Source organism: Malaclemys terrapin, chromosome 5, assembly GCF_027887155.1.
Source record: "Malaclemys terrapin pileata isolate rMalTer1 chromosome 5, rMalTer1.hap1, whole genome shotgun sequence".
Lineage (NCBI taxonomy): Eukaryota > Metazoa > Chordata > Testudines > Emydidae > Malaclemys > Malaclemys terrapin.
This window is the reverse complement of record NC_071509.1, coordinates 44776374-44796147: the sequence shown is the minus strand read 5'-3', so window position 1 is coordinate 44796147 and position 19774 is coordinate 44776374. Positions and strand designations below refer to the sequence as shown.

At 38.4% G+C, this 19774-nt stretch overlaps 1 protein-coding gene across 3 annotated transcripts in view; it reads left to right on the top strand.

Moving 5' to 3' along the window:
- PDS5A (PDS5 cohesin associated factor A) overlaps positions 1–19774 on the top strand; it is a 170230-nt gene that overhangs the window by 95173 nt on the left and 55283 nt on the right. For all 3 annotated transcript variants that reach the window (XM_054030065.1, XM_054030066.1, XM_054030067.1), the window contains exons 11-16: positions 2652–2797; positions 6889–7040; positions 10266–10379; positions 12015–12096; positions 13366–13414; positions 13555–13694. In XM_054030065.1, coding sequence (XP_053886040.1) covers positions 2652–2797; positions 6889–7040; positions 10266–10379; positions 12015–12096; positions 13366–13414; positions 13555–13694 — 683 coding nt within the window. The remainder of the gene's footprint in view (positions 1–2651; positions 2798–6888; positions 7041–10265; positions 10380–12014; positions 12097–13365; positions 13415–13554; positions 13695–19774) is intronic.

The following is a 19774-nucleotide window of genomic DNA, read 5'->3' as shown; positions in this document are numbered from 1 at the left end:
GCTGGATGGGGAGTGCTAAGGCATTCATTTAAGGTTGATTTTCCTGTAGAAGGCAAGAGAGGTTTTTTTAAAAGTAGGCATTTCACATTGGGTATGTTTTGTTGCTAGCTCTATAGAACAAAGATGGTCCAATTATCCTATGTAGAATTAGTTTTAACCTGATCATCTCAAATTTTGATGAAATCTTGGCCCTGACAGAGCAGGTTAACCATTGAGCATGTGGATTGGGATTTTCAGAAGTACTTGGTGTTTCCCTAACTCTGCTTCCATTGATTTACAAAATCCCACCCATGATCTAACGATTAAATTCCTCCTGCAGGCCAGCATTATAGCCAGTTTTAACTTGTGAAAGTTGGAAAGCAGGGATAGAAGAACATAACATAAAGACCAGTTACATCCTTTGGCATATTTTCATTTTTCAGTCCCCTTTTCCCCACCCACCTTTTTTTTAATACCATAATCATGATGTGCTCAGCATGCTCGGTCTCATTTTCAGTGGTGATTAGCACCAATAGATCCCACTGACTTCAGTAGGAACTGAATGCTCAGCACCACTGAAAGTCAGGACACTTACAATTAGATTTTTTTTCCCCCTTAAACCAGATGTTGGAGTAATTGCTGAAGGTGAATGAGCAGATTTTTATAAAGTGAGAAATAGGTCTATATTTTCCTTTTATTTAAAATGGTTCATGTATTTTGGAAATGTGAAATAAGGCATATTGCTAAGACTCAATTTGTGCCCACAGTATTGTGGAATCTCTGGAAAATATTAGTTTTGCCTGTCTTCACCTGCTAGTATTGATGCACCAGACTATGGGTTGGTCTACACTAACACTGTAAGTCAATCTGAGTAACACTAGTTCATTTATGTAAGTTACATAACTGAAGTCGACATAATTTAGGGTGACTTCCAGTGTTGTCTACACTGCACTATGTCGATGAGAGACGTTCTTCCATTGACATAGCTTCCCCCGCTTGGGGAGGTGGAGTACAGATGTCGACAGGAGGGCGCTCTCCCTTTGATTTAGCATGTCTTCACCAGACCTACTAAATCGACTCTGCTGCATCGATCACAGTGGTGTCGATTTAGCCGGTAGTGTAGACCTGGTTTACGTTTTGCTGTTCAGATATCTGTATTCTTCGGCAGGTCTCTTCTCAGGCTATATCTATGTTACAGGAACTATAGTAGCATAGCTACAGTGCCATAGCTGTACCACTTTAATCCTGTGGTGTAGACAAAGACTACAGCAATGAAAGGGGTATTTTCATCATTGTAGGAACTCCACTTCCCTGAGCAGTGGTAGCTAGGTTGGACGGAGAAATGCTTCTGTTGATCTAGCTTCATTTACACCAGGGACTAGATCAGCATAACTGTGTTGCTTAGATGTGGATTTTCCATAGCCCTGAGCACCGTCGATCTAAGATTTAAATGTAGACAAGACCTCATTAATATTCATTGGAAAGATATATTTTAAGTATTTTAGGTAAAAGAATATGTGGGGATCTCAAGGTAAAATTGTTCAAGTTTATACGTGGTCTGATTAGAGAGATGTCGGTTGTGACTCCGCAGTTAAGTTTGCATTGTGATTGACAGGAAACAAATCCTTTAATTTCTATTCACTGTTTCTCTAGAATTTTATAAAAAAGGGATTAAAGGGATTAGTAGGTTGGCTAGTAGTTTAGAGAATACTAACTTTTCACCTTTGGAAACTCTCTGGTTCAGATATGGTTTAAGTTGTAACTGTAAATGAGTTTGATCTCATTAGGGTCTCTATTGGATATTGGCCAGTTCCACGCAGACACTTCGTAATTTGAGCTGTGGTGTGGCCTGTTGAGTCTATATTTGATTTACTCAAGTAGTCCGTAAATACTTGATGACACAATGGCCCTGTAACAATTTTGAAGTAATCATTACAGCGAACACGGCAAAAAAAATTCTTGTTGAAAGGTATCTAACTATGAAGTTATAAAATCAATATAGTCTGTTTAAATAGACAGTTTTAAAGATTTTGATATGTATTTTGAAGAACCAGTATCTGTATGATATACCAGAATAATTCTCAGGGAGTTGTTGCAGAATGTAGTTGCAAATCCTTCCTCTCCCTTCGCGCCCCCCCCTCCCCAAATACTGTAAAGGACTTTTCTACAATTTTTTTTAAATTAATGCATTAAGGCAAAGATAGGATTTTGATGGGAATTTCTATATTTAGGTATTAATGATGCTATTTAAATTGACAGAAGATTACGCTATGACTAAAATAAAATCCTTAATTTAGTCTGTTGTGATGGATCATGCTTCTGTGAAACAATGCTCCCTCAGGGCATTATAGAACAGTGTGTTACAAACATAATATAAAATATTGAGGCACAGTGAGCTGAGTTCAGCCTTAACTCGGAATTTTGTCATTTCTGACTCAAACTAATCTTTAATGATTTACAACATTTTAAACGTATTACTTATATTGTAAACACCTTGGGGCTGAGAATTAGTATATACAGTTTCATTTGCAGTAGATGATATAGTTGTACATTTTGAATGAGGTTTGTGTAGTTTTAATTTTCCTAATAAAGTGTCATTTGTTGTGCATCTGCAACAAAAGCTCTTGAGTATACTTTTCATGGTTACCGTTGTTGTTTTTTTATTGTAATAGAGTACTTGAAGGTTAGATCACATGACCCAGAAGAAGCCATTCGACATGATGTCATTGTTACAATTATAACGGCTGGGAAGAGAGACCTTTCTTTAGTCAATGACCAGCTCCTTGGCTTTGTAAGGGAAAGAACACTAGATAAACGGGTAAGGTATAATACTTCATTTGCAGTAATTGCCACCTTTAAATACAACTGATGAAGAAAAAAATGGCAAAACCAGAATCTTCTGTGCATTGAGGATATGGGTTACAGTTTTGTGCGGTTAATTAGAATGCAGTGGCAAAATTAATTCTCACTAGAAGGCAAACTGTTCAAATGCAGGCAGTGTCTCTGAGCAGGGGCTATATATCAGGGAAATGAGATCATTATTCTGCCAGGAATAATGCGAATTTCACCATCAAGCTCCTCACTAGCCAGAGGTCTGACAGTGTGATTGGCCTAAGGGAGTTGGGCGCCCTCCCAGAAACTTGTCAGTGAAGACTAATTTCAGCTCTAGATGAGGTTTCTTTATGGGATTCATCTCTGAAAAGAGCTTAATGGACTTAAATTCTGGGAAAAATAAAAATTGACAGCTAACTGGAAATGGCTATGAAGCACACATAACTATTTGAGGTAAACAGTAATATAACATGGTGTTTTTAAAAGGCTTTCACTCTGTGTATTTTAGGTGTCTTTCAAAGTGAGTAGGAGACATATAACTTTTGTGAGCTCTCAGCATTCACCAGATTTTTTTTGTACAGCTTTTGTCTTATTCTTTTATATCTGCTTGTGACTACCTCCTCATTTTGAATCTAGTAAGCTTTTGAGGCCTGAACACATGATTTAAACCTCATTTAACTATTCTCCTGCATAAGTACTGATGACAATACTTGCTTTCCATAGTTCATATTCCCCTTGGACAAGCCCCTGTTCTTGACACGTCCATCCATTTGCTTCCATCTGATTCTTTTTGGGCTACTCTTTTTATTCAGCTATTCAACTAGTGTAGATTTTGTAGACTACTGACTTTGTTCTATTTCTTTGGTGTAAGTTGTCTTAGTGCTTCCAGGAGAGGGGAACTGAAAGCTTCTGATCCATGAGAGTCCTCCATGAGAGCTCTTTTTCTAAAGACCCAGCCTGCTTGTAGAAAGGGCACTGCAGAAATGGTTCAAACACTTTCCTCTTCTGTTGAAACAGGCCATTTTATCTTAGAGACTCCAAGTTCAATGGCACCTTCTCATCTCAATTCTCTAGGAAGAGGCTTATTGAAGGAAAGTTTTGGGACAGGCTTTGAAAGTTGGCTCAAGTTCCCATTTGCCCAAACATCTAGGCCAGATAGGGACTTTTCCTTTCCCCAGGAAGAAACTCTTGGGTTAGTCAACTTCAGTGAGTGGCTTTGGGATGAGAAACCAAAGGAACAGACTCCAAGCTCCCTTCTCTCTTTAACCACTTCCCTGAATATCTCCAGTTTTAACTTTTCCTTCACCACTGAAGGAGGACTCAAAAGCATTTTGGGAGCTGACAACCTGCCTGGCTCCTGTTTTAGAGATCCCTTGAATTGAGAAAAAGGGAGAACCCGGTGACTTTTCTATCCTGAATTTAATAGAAAACTGAAGAAGGGCTTTTCTGACAAATAAAGGATTCTTTGGAACCTTATGAAACTGTTGTCTCACCCACTGACAGAAGAAATTAATTGTACCAGGTATCCCAGGAAGGTTTTGACCAAGGTATTTAAATCTCTTTTGAGCTAAATCAAAAGAGCACCTTTCTATCCTTTCCTTCTTTATCATTCTGCTGCCTTTGATGCTGATGATCTCATTCTCCAACTTTTCTCTCTTGGCTTCTTTGACTGTGATCAGCACCCTACTGACTGCTCTTTTAGTTTTTCATATAATAGCTCCTTATCTTCCTTTCTCTCTATAGATTCTTTTCCACACCCATCACTGTGATATCTGAATTGCTCCCTCATCTGACAGCGTTCTCTCAGGATTCTGTCCTCCCTTGTCTGTCGTTAATGCCCTTCTCTGTTCCCAGGGTTTCAACTACTACCTTTGTGCCAGTAATTCCCAAACCTACCAATTTCACATTTCAAGCTGCTTCTGATATCTCCTTTTGATGGATGTTCTACTGACATCTTAAGAATAACCTTTCCAAAGCTGAACTTTTCCAAAATCTTTCCTCCTAATCCTTCTCCTTCACCTTCCTTCTTTCTTCCCAATGACAGCTCAGTCCTTCCTGTCTCCTGTATAGCTGATGAACACACAGCTCAAGATGGGAATGTCTACGTCTACATGTGGAAAATAGTATTTTACTACTTTTTGAAAGATAAATATTTTTGTAATATTTTATTTTCTTCTTAGTTTGTTTTAGTTGCTAGGTAAGTAGGCAAATACCCACAAAGATGTCAGTATTTTATAATTTATGTAATTGATTTTATGTGCATTTGAAAGTTTTCTGTACTAAAATCTGTATATGTCATGCCACCTAGTGGCAAATTCATAGTTTCTTGCCTTTTACCTACATCCAGTGTTACTGATTGTGAATTGCTTTTTGATTTAAGAAATATATGGCAAAACATGGATCTGATTTTTCCCTGTTTATATAGTATAGGCCCTGACTCTTCAACTGATGGTATATGAGCAGACTTCTCTGTTCATGTAGAGCTCCATTAACTTCAGTGGGGTTCTGTGTGGATATAGCAAATTGTCCATGCACTGTCAATTTTAGACTTTAGTTTGTAATGATTTGGCAAGATGAAAGTTCTCTCATCAACTTAACTGAGGTCCTTAGGCTAAATACTGGATTGATTTTTGGTTGTTCCATCTGAAAAAGGAGTTGGTAGAAATAGAAAGTGGTTTGAGAAGCAAAATAGGATTTGAGACGCTTCCATACAACGATGGATTGAAATCAGAATTCATTTTTTAAAAGAAAAACGTAACCTCTTCAGGGTAGGACCACTAGCATAATTGGGGCCTCTGAGCACCACCGCTAATAAATAATACTGAGAGGAAGGCATAAGAGCTTTATAAAATGAGTGGACAGTATGGAGGCAAATAGTTTAGTAAAATTGTAATGAGATTAGACACACTACATGAATAATAGCATCTGCAATTACACTAGATAGGATTAAAAAATTATGAGCACTGTCACAGTTCAGGGGAACTGCACCTGTATTTCCCCTCAGCCATTGCCTTTCTGGGTGGAGACCTCTGTGTCTCTCCCTTATGACTGGGGTATTCCCAGACTGCACAGTTCTCTCTATTTCCCAGCACAGACAGGTTGCCCGAAGGACACCTGATTTGTTTCTCTTCAGAAAGTGATTATCAACAGTTATAACTACTGCAGTTCTTTCTAAGCAGGCCTACTTTATTCTTAAGGTAAAAGGTATGAAAGAAAAAACATTTAAAAGTAACAAAACAGCATAAACATATGGTAATAGGCTTACTAGAATTAACCCCAGCCCTAACATGGATTCTGGAAAGATAAGTCCTTTAACCTCGACCCTGGGGAGTCCTTGTGGTTATCAGTTTATCACAGCTTTAGCTTAGAACAGTCGTACTCATAACCTGTTCAGTTTCACCTTTCAGAGTCTTTGATCTGGAGTTTCCAGGTGTAGGTAATTAGTATACAATGAGTCTCTCTCTCAGGGCATATATTCAAAAGGTTGCCTTCTGAGGGGAGAATTTGCATCCCTCTCACTGCAAAGTACTTACTAGGAATCCTCATTATACCTATTGTTCCAAAAAGACCTTTGAACTTCATGATACCTTCCAGAGATTGCATTAATCTTTTCTTTCTGCTAAAGAATTTCTATACAATCTCACAATAGTACATAAACATTTCCTTTCTAATATAATATGCCCCCAAAGTATTAACCTTAGTTCAGTAAGGTTTAATGAAATTCAGGATATTGTCAGTCTGTCACAAGCACTATGAATTCTCTCATACTTCAGGACTAGCTGAGATGTGGAAGAAATTCTCTCCTAAAGTACAAATTGCACAATTGCAGTTTCATGAACTTCTTTGGGGTAGAGGGAGAGGAAAAGTTGGATCTTTTGAAGCTTCCAGTGTAGATCATTATGTAGGAGACAGTAATACCTAACTAAATGAACCATTGTTCTGTTCTGTTCTGGTTGCTTCCATGAATTAAAGTTGAGTTTACTGCATCTGTCTGTTAACTTTGTCTTTCTCACTTCATTGCATTTAGTATATATTGTGTGTATTTGTGATATTTAATAAACATATTTTTCTTTTAAGTGGCGAGTAAGAAAAGAAGCCATGATGGGACTTGCCCAGCTATACAAGAAGTATTGTCTTCATGCTGAGGCTGGCAAAGATGCTGCAGAGAAAGTGAGCTGGATAAAGGATAAACTTTTGCACATATATTATCAGAATAGCATTGATGACAAGTGAGTCAATTTAAGCCTTCATAAATTTAATTGTATAGCTATAAGAAATATTCTGAAGAACAAAAGTGTATGCTTATCCTGAGGAAGTTGTTAGAAGATACTAATGATGTCCTCATAGCACATTTTAAACATTAGTGCTGCAAGTGTTGCAAATAGATTTGGAATTAATTCAACACTTCCCCTTCCAGCACCCCCGATTAAAGATTATTTGCTCTAAGTTATTTAGGATGATCAGGTTTTTGTATCTAGCCGTAAATTGTAGACTGGGAGCTAGATCTGAGATGATGGTTAGCTTTTTCTTTCTTAAACTCACTGACTACTGCTTAGAAAAAGACTACTTTTGTTTTTCCTATACTCAGCTTTTGTTTTCTTGTGGGGGGTTTTTTGGTCAGTAAAAGTTGCTAAGGCTGACTGCTACAATCCATCATTACCTGTGGCAACCTTAATTCTGCTTTCATAGGTATGCATAATAATACAGTCTTTAATTACATGAGGTACTTTTTTGTTTGTTTGTTTTTTACGGGACCCATGTCTCTTTCAGTGCACAAGATGGGTAGTGTGCAGGGAATAAATCAGTGTTGCCTAGTGAATGAGGTGGTTGTCTGTAGAACCCTTGCCTCACTTGTTGCAAAAATTAGAATTGTGAAATGAATGAGGCAGGGGATGGAAAGAAGAGAAAGTGTGTGTCACATGTCATGGCAACTGCACCTGTATTTTCCCGTCAGTGATTCAGCAAGGGCACCCACTCTTGGCTTTCAGCTCCACAGCAGTTGCCTCTCGTGGGTGGAGAAATGCATCTCTCTGCCTACTGATCTGGATATTCTCAGGTTGAACAGTTCCTGTGCCTTCACTTGCTGTTCCCAGTGCAGACAGGTTGCCCAAAGATACCTTCTTGCTTTCTCTTCAGGGACAGATAACAGTGTAATTGCTACAGATATAAGTTACTATACAGTTTTTTCTAAGCAAGTCTACTTTATTCTTAAGGTAAAGAATATTACAGAGAAAACATATTAAAAACAATAAAAGAACCTATGCTAATAAGCTTACCAGAGTTCATGTAACACTCACATAGGCTCTGGCAAGTGCAGTCTTTTAATACCTCATCCTAGGGGCATCCTTGTGGCTTCAGCTCAGAACAAGCACCCTCATAACCTATTCAGTTCCCTTTTTATAGAGCCTAGGGGTCTTTGAACTGGAGTTTCCAGAAGCAGGTAGGTAGTACACCCTGGGGAGAGAGACCCTTTATATATCTTCAGAAGGTTGGCTTCAGAGAAAGAGAATTTGCATTCCCCTCACCTCAGTGCGTTTCCGAAAGAAATCCACTTTATACGTTTTGTTCCAAAAAGACCTTTGAACTTCCTAATACTTTCCACTGATTTCATTAATCTTGTTTTTCTGCTAAATTCCATACACTCACAATAGTACATAAACATTTGCATTTGCAATACAATGAGCTCCAAAGGTGTTAATCTTACTGAATTAGGGTTAATTTCATTCAGTAAAGTTTATCTTAATTCCATAAGGTTTGTTCAGGATCATACAGGATATTGTCAGTCTTTCACAGAATTTTCTCATGGTTAAGGCAGTTGAATGCCACTGAGGAGATTAGGTTTCTCTTCTTGCCATAGATTCCTTTTGTGATTCTGGGCAAATCATTTAGACCAGCATTTTCCCAGGTGCCCACTAGTTGTATGCTGCTTATTTTCTGACTGCCCAACTTAAAAAAAATTGGGGCTTGATTTGTAGAGATGCTTGATGCTTAGAACTGCAGCTGAAGTCAATGAGAGCTGTGAATTCTCATCCTCTCTGATAGTAGAGCAGTGTGGTTTGGTGGGAGAGCTGTGAATTCTCATCCTCTCTGATAGTAGAGCAGTGTGGTTTGGTGGGATGAACCTGGGGCTCAAAAGGCACTGAGTTCCAATCCTAGCTCTGCCACTGACTTGCTCTTTGGTGGTGTGGTAAATGATTTTGTCTGTCTTGTTTCAGTTTCCCCATCTGTAAATGAATGTAAGAATACTTACCCACAACCCTCAGATTTAGTGCTGTAGGGCTTAACTTAATGCGTATACAGTGCTTTAAGCTTATAGAGTACTATTAAAATACTATGTCCTCTGAAAATCAGGTCCTGTGTGTCTCAGATTAGTGTAGTCTTTTGCAAATTTTGGTAATTTCCTCTGTGTCTCTGTTCCTTTTCTGTGAACACCCTCAAGGCCACCCTGAATGATGAGGATAAAAAGAGTTATTGAACAGCCGTCTCAGTCCTTGAGCACTATCCATTCTGTGCACTGAATAAAACTAGTATGTGATCATGTGTGTATCATCACACACTCACATACGCACAGAATGAAGGTTACACAGACAGCCTTAATTTTGTCACTGCCTAACATTTTAGAGCTTGACTTTGCAACCCTAAAAATGTTCTTTTAATGTATTTTTGGTATGCAGTCTGTATGATTAAAGCTTATCTGTTGTGCAGTGCATGGTTTTGTATGTTAGTTACATATAATCATATAAACTGCAACTACTTTATTGTGAAGTTCTTTAATCAAAGTTTCCATTAAAAAGTTGAGAAATTAAGTTTGCCCACTTTGTTTTCCCTTCAGTCTTTTTTCTTAAGTATATCTTGGTGTATGCTTACCTCCATTTTTTTCAGTGTTATTTGTCCTCAGTTTTTTTTATTATAAATATCAGCAGTTTTAAATATATTATGTTTCTGTTTCTTAAATACTATCCTTACCTTTTGAGACATTTTGCTAATTCTACCTTTTCTTCAGCTTCTTATTGTATTCTTCTTTTGTGTTTTTTACTCTATGGGTGTGCACACTCTTCCTGTTTCTCTTTAAATAAGAATGGTGACAAGGATAGATCCTGAGACTAGTTATTAGAAGAATCTAGAGGGAGAAAGGAGAATATCATGGGTGATTAAGGCCCATTTTTCTTGGCATCTGAAGGAATGGGGGAGAGTTCATCTGGGCATTTTTTTCACACCTTTCCAATAGCAGTAGGAAGGAGACCTGTGGAAGGCAGATAGTTACTACTTTCTTCTACCTATTTAGGTTGGAGAAGGTTCCAGTGCCAGTATAGCATAAAATCATAGAAATTTAGGGCTATAAGGGACCTCAAGAAGTCAGGATCTCTGTGTTTTACAATTAATCTGAACATTATGGATCACTTTGGAAATGTATGGTATTAAAAATTTATTTTAACTTTTTCTCTTTTCTGCAGGTTACTGGTAGAGAAAATCTTTGCTCAGTATCTTGTCCCACACAATTTGGAAACAGAAGAGAGAATGAAATGCTTGTACTATTTATATGCTAGCTTGGATCCAAATGCTGTCAAGTGAGTAGAGGTAGAAAAGTAGGCTGCTTAGATGCTTTTAAAATACAGCTTCCTTTGAATCTTTTCCAGCGTATGCCTTTTGATAGAAAATGATCAGTCTTTATTGCTAGCTCTTAGTCAAAATATTGGTAATGACAAGACTTGATGTTCTTGTTAGTCAAGTAATTTGAGAACTCTAATTCCTCTGGATTTAGACATTAATAGCTGGTGAAATTAACTAACCTGATTTTTATTTATTCAACAGTTTCTTAGATTGGAAACTTCTCTGTGCAAGTACCATGACCTCCATAGTATTTGTACAGCATCTTTCATCCAGATCCCGCACTATGCTATTACCAAATGAACAATACAATAATAAATAATGAATTACCAATACTGTTTGCAACTATAGTTTCAAAGTATTTCAAGTACACATATTATTAAATGCTGATTCCAGATGGATAAATCTGGATACAATAAAACAGGATGCCTTGATGTTAGGGGGTATTTTGATCCAATTTTAATGTTTTCAGTAAATTTTACATCAAGAATAACAAACTCTGACTTCAGTTATTTTGAATAAGATTGGTTACCTGGTTGCAAGATTGAAAGTAATGTGCAAGAAAGTCGTAGTTGAATAAAATTCAAAACATCAATTTAGTAACAATTTTAGGGCTGCAGTATGGCTTTTAAAAGAGTTATAAGGTTTTCAGTATAGGTAGGTAGTATTATGAGACTTCAGTCTATTCAATGTGTAAATTGAACAGAATGCAAATAAATCTGTGGCCTGTGTGAATGTGGAGAATATTATTTCAATTTTTTGTGAGAGAGAGAATGGGGCATTCTGTAATATCTTGTCTATAGCAGGTTGGATATAGGTGGATGGACAGTAGGGAGATGGTTTTGTCTCTGGCTTGTATGTCGTAACTGATACCAAATGTTATAATCTTGGTATATTAGTATGAGGGTAATACAGTGGAGGATTGAGTCTGATGTGAGTTTGTCTTTTGTTGACAAGTTTTGTAGTATAGTGTGACTGATTTGTCCTAGAAGGGAAAAATGTTTGGGAGGACATTGGTTAAAGGATTAATTCAGGTAGAGGGACAGAGCTAGGGTTGGGCTTAGGAACCTTAGCTTCAAATTTTCTACTTTAGAGATTTTAATATTTTTTAACTAAAATATTCTCTTTGAAAAAAAATTCTCTTATAAGAAACAAACTTCATTCTGTTTTAGTTTTTTGGGGGGTGAGGTTGGGAAGTTTCCTTGGTGTGTGGGTGGTTTTTTTTTTTTTTTTTTTTTTTTTTTTTTTTGAGGCTTTGTGGAAGTTGAAAGCTCTGACAAAGATAATGGACCAGGTTCTGGTTTCAGTTTCACCAGTATAAATCTTGAGCAACTCCACTGAAATCAATGGAGATGTTCTGGATTACATTGTTATATATGAAACAAAATCTAGTCCACTATGCTTGAAACTTGTAACCCCAGTTAGTGTAGCATTTGATAGAACACCTTTCTAGTGTCTTACAGATGTTGTACATGTGAAAAATATAAGTTCAGCTAATAATAATAGCATATGCTTTACTAGCTCAATAAAACTAGCGTATTCTTACAGCATTTGAAGGAACGTGATTGTCATTTCTTTTTCCCTCCCCTTCACAGAGCACTGAATGAGATGTGGAAGTGCCAGAATATGCTTAGGAGTCATGTACGAGAATTATTGGATTTGCATAAGCAGCCCACTGTACGGTTTTTAAAAACTTTTGTCATTAGAGCTAATTTACATAGAGCTAATCTTTTTTGTATAATGTGATTATTTTGCTGTTTGGTTTACACTCACAAAATGTTGGTCTTTCATTAAGTAGAAATAAACAGATATTTTAAAAATCACTTTCTGTAAGTAACTGTTTCACCTGTAGGGATCTACAGATTTATCATGATTTTCTGTTGCCAACTAACAACTTCTTAAGGAGTCAAAAAGTCACATGTAACATTTTATTGTCAGTTTCTCACTTCCGCTTAAATCACTATGAAATGGTTTAAATGGACAGTGCTGTAACATCAAAATAATTATAATTTGTTCATGTTAAAGCAGAGTTCAAATGATATTTTAGTAGGATAGGATGTTGCTTGAATTCTCCTTATAGGCTGTATCCTGAAACTGTAGATGAAAATTCATGTTTGGATTATCATAGATTCATAGATTATAGGACTGGAAGGGACCTCGAGAGGTCATCGAGTCCAGTCCCCTGCCCGCATGGCAGGACCAAATACTGTCTAGACCATCCCTGATAGACATTTATCTAACCTACTCTTAAATATCTCCAGAGACGGAGATTCCACAACCTCCCTAGGCAATTTGTTCCAGTGTTTAACCACCCTGACAGTTAGGAACTTTTTCCTAATGTCCAACCTAGACCTCCCTTGCTGCAGTTTAAACCCATTGTTTCTGGTTCTATCCTTAGAGGCTAAGGTGAACAAGTTCTCTCCCTCCTCCTTATGACACCCTTTTAGATACCTGAAAACTGCTATCATGTCCCCTCTCAGTCTTCTCTTTTCCAAACTAAACAAACCCAGTTCTTTCAGCCTTCCTTCATAGGTCATGTTCTCAACACCTTTAATCATTCTTGTTGCTCTTCTTTGGACCCTTTCCAATTTCTCCACATCTTTTTTAAAATGCGGTGCCCAGAACTGGACACAATACTCCAGCTGAGGCCTAACCAGAGCAGAGTAGAGCGGAAGAATGACTTCTCGTGTCTTGCTCATGTTTCAGTGGCTTGTTGTAGTTCTGCCTTATTACAAAAGGCAGAATGTATGCTACATATTAATTTTGCAGTTTTTTTTAGTGTAACACTTGTTATTAATACCATTGTACTTTCTTTTTTGTCTGTTATTCCAAAAAATTAGAATGGATAGGGCTGCAACAAAAGTAGTGACAGATTAAATGAAGTGTGTAATATAGCATATTACCTGTAGGGAACATCACTAATGCTTTTTTTTCTCCCTCCCCCAGTCGGAAGCAAATAGTAGTGCCATGTTTGGAAAGCTGATGACCATAGCAAGTGAGTGTGTTAATTTGTTATGTAAATAGTTATTACAGTATACCTGAAGTTTGCGTGATTACAAATATTGAAATAATTAAATAGTGCTGAGTTACAAGTTGTAGGTTTATCTTATGTTTCAATTTTATTTAATAATATAGAAAACCTTCCAGATCCTGGAAAAGCACAAGATTTTGTGAAGAAATTCAATCAGGTTCTTGGGGATGATGAGAAACTTCGATCTCAGCTCGAGTTGTTAATCAGCCCTACATGTTCATGTAAACAGGCAGATGTCTGTGTGGTAAGGATATGGAACAACTGAATTTTATATGTAACATATTTGGGCTTAACTAGCCATTCAGAAGTGATGGCATCTCAAAGTAACTTAGACCTGGTCTACACAGGGGGAGGGAAGAGGAATCGATCCAAGTTACACAACTTTATTCACGTAGCTGAAGTCGACGTACTTAGATCTACTCACTGCAGTTTCTTCACTTCGGTGAGTCGACTGCTGACGCTCCCCCGTCGACTCCGCCTGCTCCTCTCGCCCTGGTGGAGTACCGGAGTCGACGGGAGAGCACTCGAGGGTCAATTTATTGTGGCATACCCTTAATGTAGTTTTATGTGACCACTTTAGTTTTATATTGCATAAAATGTCTTTTTGGCCAACGTGAATAAAGAGCTCTCAGATACATTTTAGAATCAACAACTCAGTTACTAAGAGTACATTTATTCACTTAATGTTGTTCCTTTTTTGGGTGATGGCAGTCAAACATGATCTCTGTAATAGTCTTTTTGTGATATTCTTTTAAGTCTTGTTTAATGTAGAGCTCCTGTACTTTGTCTTCCAACTCTACTGAAGCGTTTTTATGAATAACATAAACCTTACCTACTTTATAGATTTTTTTTGACTTCCAAGAACATTCCTTTGAAGATTGTATGTGTATTCTGCAATTGTGTTTTTGTCAAGGTGTCTACTCTTTTTCGTCATTTCATGTAAAATAATTGTCCGAGTATAAATTAGATGTCAGATGCTATTTCTTGGGTCTGCTGGTTTGACCATTATTTTTTAACGGAGGCATTTGTAGTCAAGAACATGTGCCTGGACCTCTTGTGAGAGGTTTGCAGTGTTGGATTTGTCACTCAGAGGTCCTAATTTGTTCAATAGTAAGACAGGTGATGCCCTGTATAAATAGTTTCTCTCAACTGTTATTTAAAAGGAGGGCTTCATTTTTTGTTGTCAGTGGCAATACCAACATATACAGAAAAACTTTCAGTATGCTCTTCAGTCCCAATGTACTCACAGACAGTCTGAAAGCTTAGTTGTTATAAAGGACAATAGAGTATTAAGAGAGGAAAGCTTCCTCAGTCCGACTGGTTCCTTTGACATCTTCGCTGAAGCAGCAATTTTTTTACACTTTTAGGAAGCTTAGATACAGTCCTTTTATAATTTTAAGGAGCTAGGTACGTAGGACCAAGAAGTAGATCATGTGGAAGTTTTCCATATTTAAATTTTGACTCTCCAGATTTTGTCCACCTGACGTCCAAGTTGGCAACTTGTCTAGAGCCAGATGGCCTCTGCTGATTTTTTTTTTTCAAGCAGCAATCTCTATCTGTTTATTTTCAATACAGAAATGCCATTGCTCAGAACAGTCACATGCTGAGACCTGTAGTATCTGTATGCCGTACATATATATTAAAGATGGGGGAACTTTTAAAGCACATTGTGAAACTGTAGACCAGACTTTGGCCAATTCTGTTTCAAGTTTACATTTTATTTATCTTGATTTAAAGTATAAGAGAGTGCCTATATGCTCACAAGCTCTAGGCTTCCTGACAGTAATTAAACTTAAAATCCTAACAGTAATTTAAATTTAGTCACAGAAATATCACCTAGCAGCCCTGGAAAGTTAACATACCAGCCAATAGATACCACTGCAGCAGCAGCAAAAGAAAAAAAAAAATCCTACTCAACCAAAAAAATAATTCCCTCATAAAAACACCATCTCCCCCCCAAATAGAGCCTTGGACTTTACAGTGAAATATGAAGATCAACAAATTCAGGCTATTTCAGACAAAGTGGGGGTCAAGTTCCAGAGCGTAGGACCCTCAAAAGAACATCCTGTTTTCTGTCTCCTATCTCTTGTTGCAAGAAAGGAATCAAACTTAAGTGTCTCCACTGGACTCAGCTGTGATAGTATTCCATCAGGAGAGTATATGTCCTATGGATCTCACTCCAGGTGCTCATTCAGCTTGTGCGCAAGATCAGACTCTTTGAATAGCATTGTTTGTTGGGCCTCTCATGCACCAGGCATGTCCTTATGTCCTTCCCCTACCTGAGAGCATTAAAAGTAGAATGGCTACAACCAACCCTCAGTTCCTTCTTACTGCCATCAGTGAAATTTTTCTTTTTGCAATTTCCTCCTCTAATTAGGCAGTTAAGGTCAACTTCCTAACAAATTTCCCCTTTCCTTTAATTTTTAATAACATTTAAAAAAAACTTAATTTCTTAAGTTGTCTGTAGCATTCTGTGCCACTTCTTAACCTAAAATGGTGTTTTTGAAGCCATTAGGCTTCAAACTCTGTCCATCGTATAACAAACTTATTCCTCTGACAGACTATCATAAAGGCTGCATAAAGGTGAGAGACATGTGCTGGACTGCTGCTTGGTTTGCTGTACTTTTTCTACAAAAACAAGTAAATCAAGGGGCCCTTAGCAGAAGTTTTACCTTCTTGAGCAATCAGTGAGAGGAACTTCAGACCTTGGAGAATGGGCATCAATCTCCAAAATGGAGCTCATCACTTCTAAGTCCCAATCAGCCAGTGACCCTGTTAGCCAGCATGCAACACCTAAGGGCAGTACTAGCAAAGGAACTGTGACACCATTGGACAATGATCTGAGACCAGCAAAAACTATCTCGGTACTGGCTACAACGCCAGCACTGAAAACTGATGCTGCTCCTCACCAGACAAGGGATATCAGAACACCAAGATAAACATGATTCTTGACACTCATCTCTCTTTCCGTAAGGAGAGGCATAAACCTTCACTCTCATCCCAGGAACGGAGCACTAATCCCACTTCTGTGATGGGGCAAATGACACTGGCACAGCTTCTAGCTTGGTAGCAAAGAGACTGAGTGCCTACATCTAACACCGTTAGCGACTGACAAGCACCAGGGTTGGCATTGGTAGTAGTATTTGCCCCAACAATAAAACATTTTAAAGGTGCCAGTCAACATGATGTTGGAGAAGGTTGCTATGTCTCTGGCACCAATCTTGGCCCTGGTGGCACTACACTGAGCACCGGTGTACATTCCAGAGCTCACATTACTAGTGCCACCTCAAAGATCCAGCGGCACCATTGAAGGATGTCTACTCATTTCTCCCCTCCTCAGGACACCCCTTCTCCCCTCCATTTGCACAGATCAGTAGAGGGGTTTCACTCTTCAAATCAGGAATATTCACTTCAGAGCTTCAATCATCCCTCCTTGAAGCTCTTAAGCTAGCTGTGCTCTTTTTCTGAACTCTCTCTCAACCCTGGGTTCTAAACCATCCCTTGCCTTTGATCTGTCTTACATTTATAACTCCCAGGGTTACACCAAACTCGTTACACCAAATTAGGGTGCACCTGGACTGGAACAGCAGAACTGGCTCCAGTTTCATCTAAGGGGCCAACTACCCCGTTGCACACACAGTAAGACGTCACTTCAGACTTCTAAGCCACTTGTCATTGTGCACACACCACCAACTGGGCTTCACCTACGTCCTTTACAAGGCTGGCTAAGGTCGATGTACCATCACAGGAGACATCAAATGAACATGCATATCGTGGTTCCAGCTCACATTCTGTCATCACTGAGCTAGTGGTCAAATCCCAAGAATGTTCAGAAGGGAGTACTACCCCCTTCTCCACATCTCTTCCTACAAAAGACACTGATCACAGATGCGTCAGGGACAGGGATTGAGGTGCACAACTAGACCACCTCCAGATACAAGGAATGTGTTCTTAAAAGGACATGACTCTACTCTATACATAAATGGTCTAGAATTATGAGTGATCAGATTAGCTTGCATAACATTCCTTCCTGTTTTAAAGAATTCCATTATGCATATTCTCATGGATGACACATCTGCGATGTATTATGTAAACAAGCCAGGAGATGCCTGCTTGTCACACCTATGCCGGGAGGCAATCAAGTTATGGACATGTTGTTGACACCATGAGATAACTCCAACAGCTCTCCCAGGAGCCATCAGCAACTGAGCAGACTTCCTAGGCTTCAGCTTCCAGTCACTGGATCTTGTTACACCTTTATCTGCCAGAGTAAAGAGGAGACCTTTATTATAAAATTTCTGTTATCTGTTTAGGTACTTCTCTTTGATAAGCTAAATAGAATGAGCTCCTTGAATGTCTCATCATAGGGCATGTTGTCTAATCCTTTAGTCATTCTCACAGCTGTTCTCTGAACCCTCTACAATTTATTAACTTCCTTCTTGAATTGTAGACACCAGAACTGGATGCTGTATAACAGTAGTGGTTGTACCAGTGCCAAATACAGAGGTAATGTAACCTCTCTCCTCCTACTAGATATTTCCTGTTTTATACATCCAAAGATCAAAGTAGCCCTTCTGACCACAAGTGTCGCACTGGGAGCTCATGTTCAGCTGATTACCCACTATAATGCTCAAGCATTTTTCAGAGTCACTACTTTCCAGGATAGAGCCCCCCAGTCCTGTAAGCATGGCCTGTATCCTCCTCATTAGCTGTATGGATATACATTTAGCCATATTAAAATGTATATTATTTGCTTGCACCCAGCTTACCAAATGATCCAGATCACTCTATATTAGTGACCTGTCATCCTCATTATTTACCATGCCTCCAATCTTTGTGCCATCTTCGAAATTTATCAGTATTTTATGTTTTCTTCCAAATCATTGATAAAAATGTTGACTAGCATAGATAGGGCCAAGAACCAATCCCTGTGGGACCCCACTGAAGCATATCCGCTGGATGATGAAGATATCCTGTTTAGTTACATTTTGAGCCCTATAATTTAGCTAGTTTTTAATGTAATTTAATGTTTGCCATGTTGATTTTGTATAGTTCTGGTTTCTAATCAAAATATCATACAGTCAAAATGCCATACAGAAGTCTAAGGGATCAGTACTATTACGTTTGTCAACCAAATTGTAATCGTGTCATAAAAAAATAAAATTAATTTGACTAAACTCATTTTGATTGGCACAAATTATATTACTCACATTTAATTCTTCATTAATAGAGTTCTATAACATACGTTCTGTTTATTTTGTCTGGGATCAAAGTCAGGTTGATAGGTCTATAGTCACCCAGGTCATCCTATTTACCCTTTTAAAATTTGTTTGCAGTGTTGTTATAGCCATGTTGGTCCCAGGATATTAGAGAGACGAGGTGGGTGTGGCAGTATTTTTCATTGGACAATGTTCTGCTGGTGATGGAGACAAAGATGTTGAGCTACACAGAGCTCTTCTTCAGGTCTGGGAAAAGTACACAGTGTCACAGCTAAATACAAGGTGAAACAGATGTTTGGCATAAGAAGTTAATACATATTCCAAGAGTTCGTTCAAGGTAATGTGGCCCATTAGAATCTCTGCAGCCATAGGACAAAATAGGCAGAGTTTTAGTGGGTTACAGATTGGTCTTTATTAAGACCATGATTTTTAGTGTCTAGCATAGTTATCAGTTTAAGCTCCAAGGCTTGTCTTTTGAAGGTGTTTTGTGCAGATTATCTTGGAGGAGGAGGACTGAGGTCAAATATGGAGTGATTGTTTTTTTGAAAAGTGTTCCCCACAGGAGATAATGTGGTTTTGTCTTGTATCATTTTTCTGCGTGAATTCATTTGAGAGTGTAGTGTGTGTTGTTTCATCCATGTAGTTGTCGTTGGGATATTTAGTGCAGTGAATAAGGGACATCACGTTGTGATAGGTATGTGTAAGACCCCTGGATCTTGAAGGGGGAATTGTTGGGGGTGTTTATCACCATAGCAGTGGAGATGTGTCTACAGGTTTTACATCTGTTGTTCTGGCAGGGTCTGGTGCCACTTTGAGTTGGTGTATCCTGGGTGGGGGGAACTTGCTTCTGATGATGAGCTTGGCAAGTTTGGGGGTTTGTTTGAAGGCCAGAAGTGGGGGTTTGGGAAAGATTTCTTTCGGGATGTGGTCCCCATCAAGTATGGGTTGTAATTTGTTTAACGATACCCCATCTGGGTTCCAGAGAAGGGTGGTAGGTGACAACTAGGGGTTGTCATCAGATGTTTAGCTGCGTGTGTGTTTTCCCTCTGTGCTGTCCCAGCTCTGCACAAATAGCTGGCACAGCAGATCTCAAGTGAACCACCCA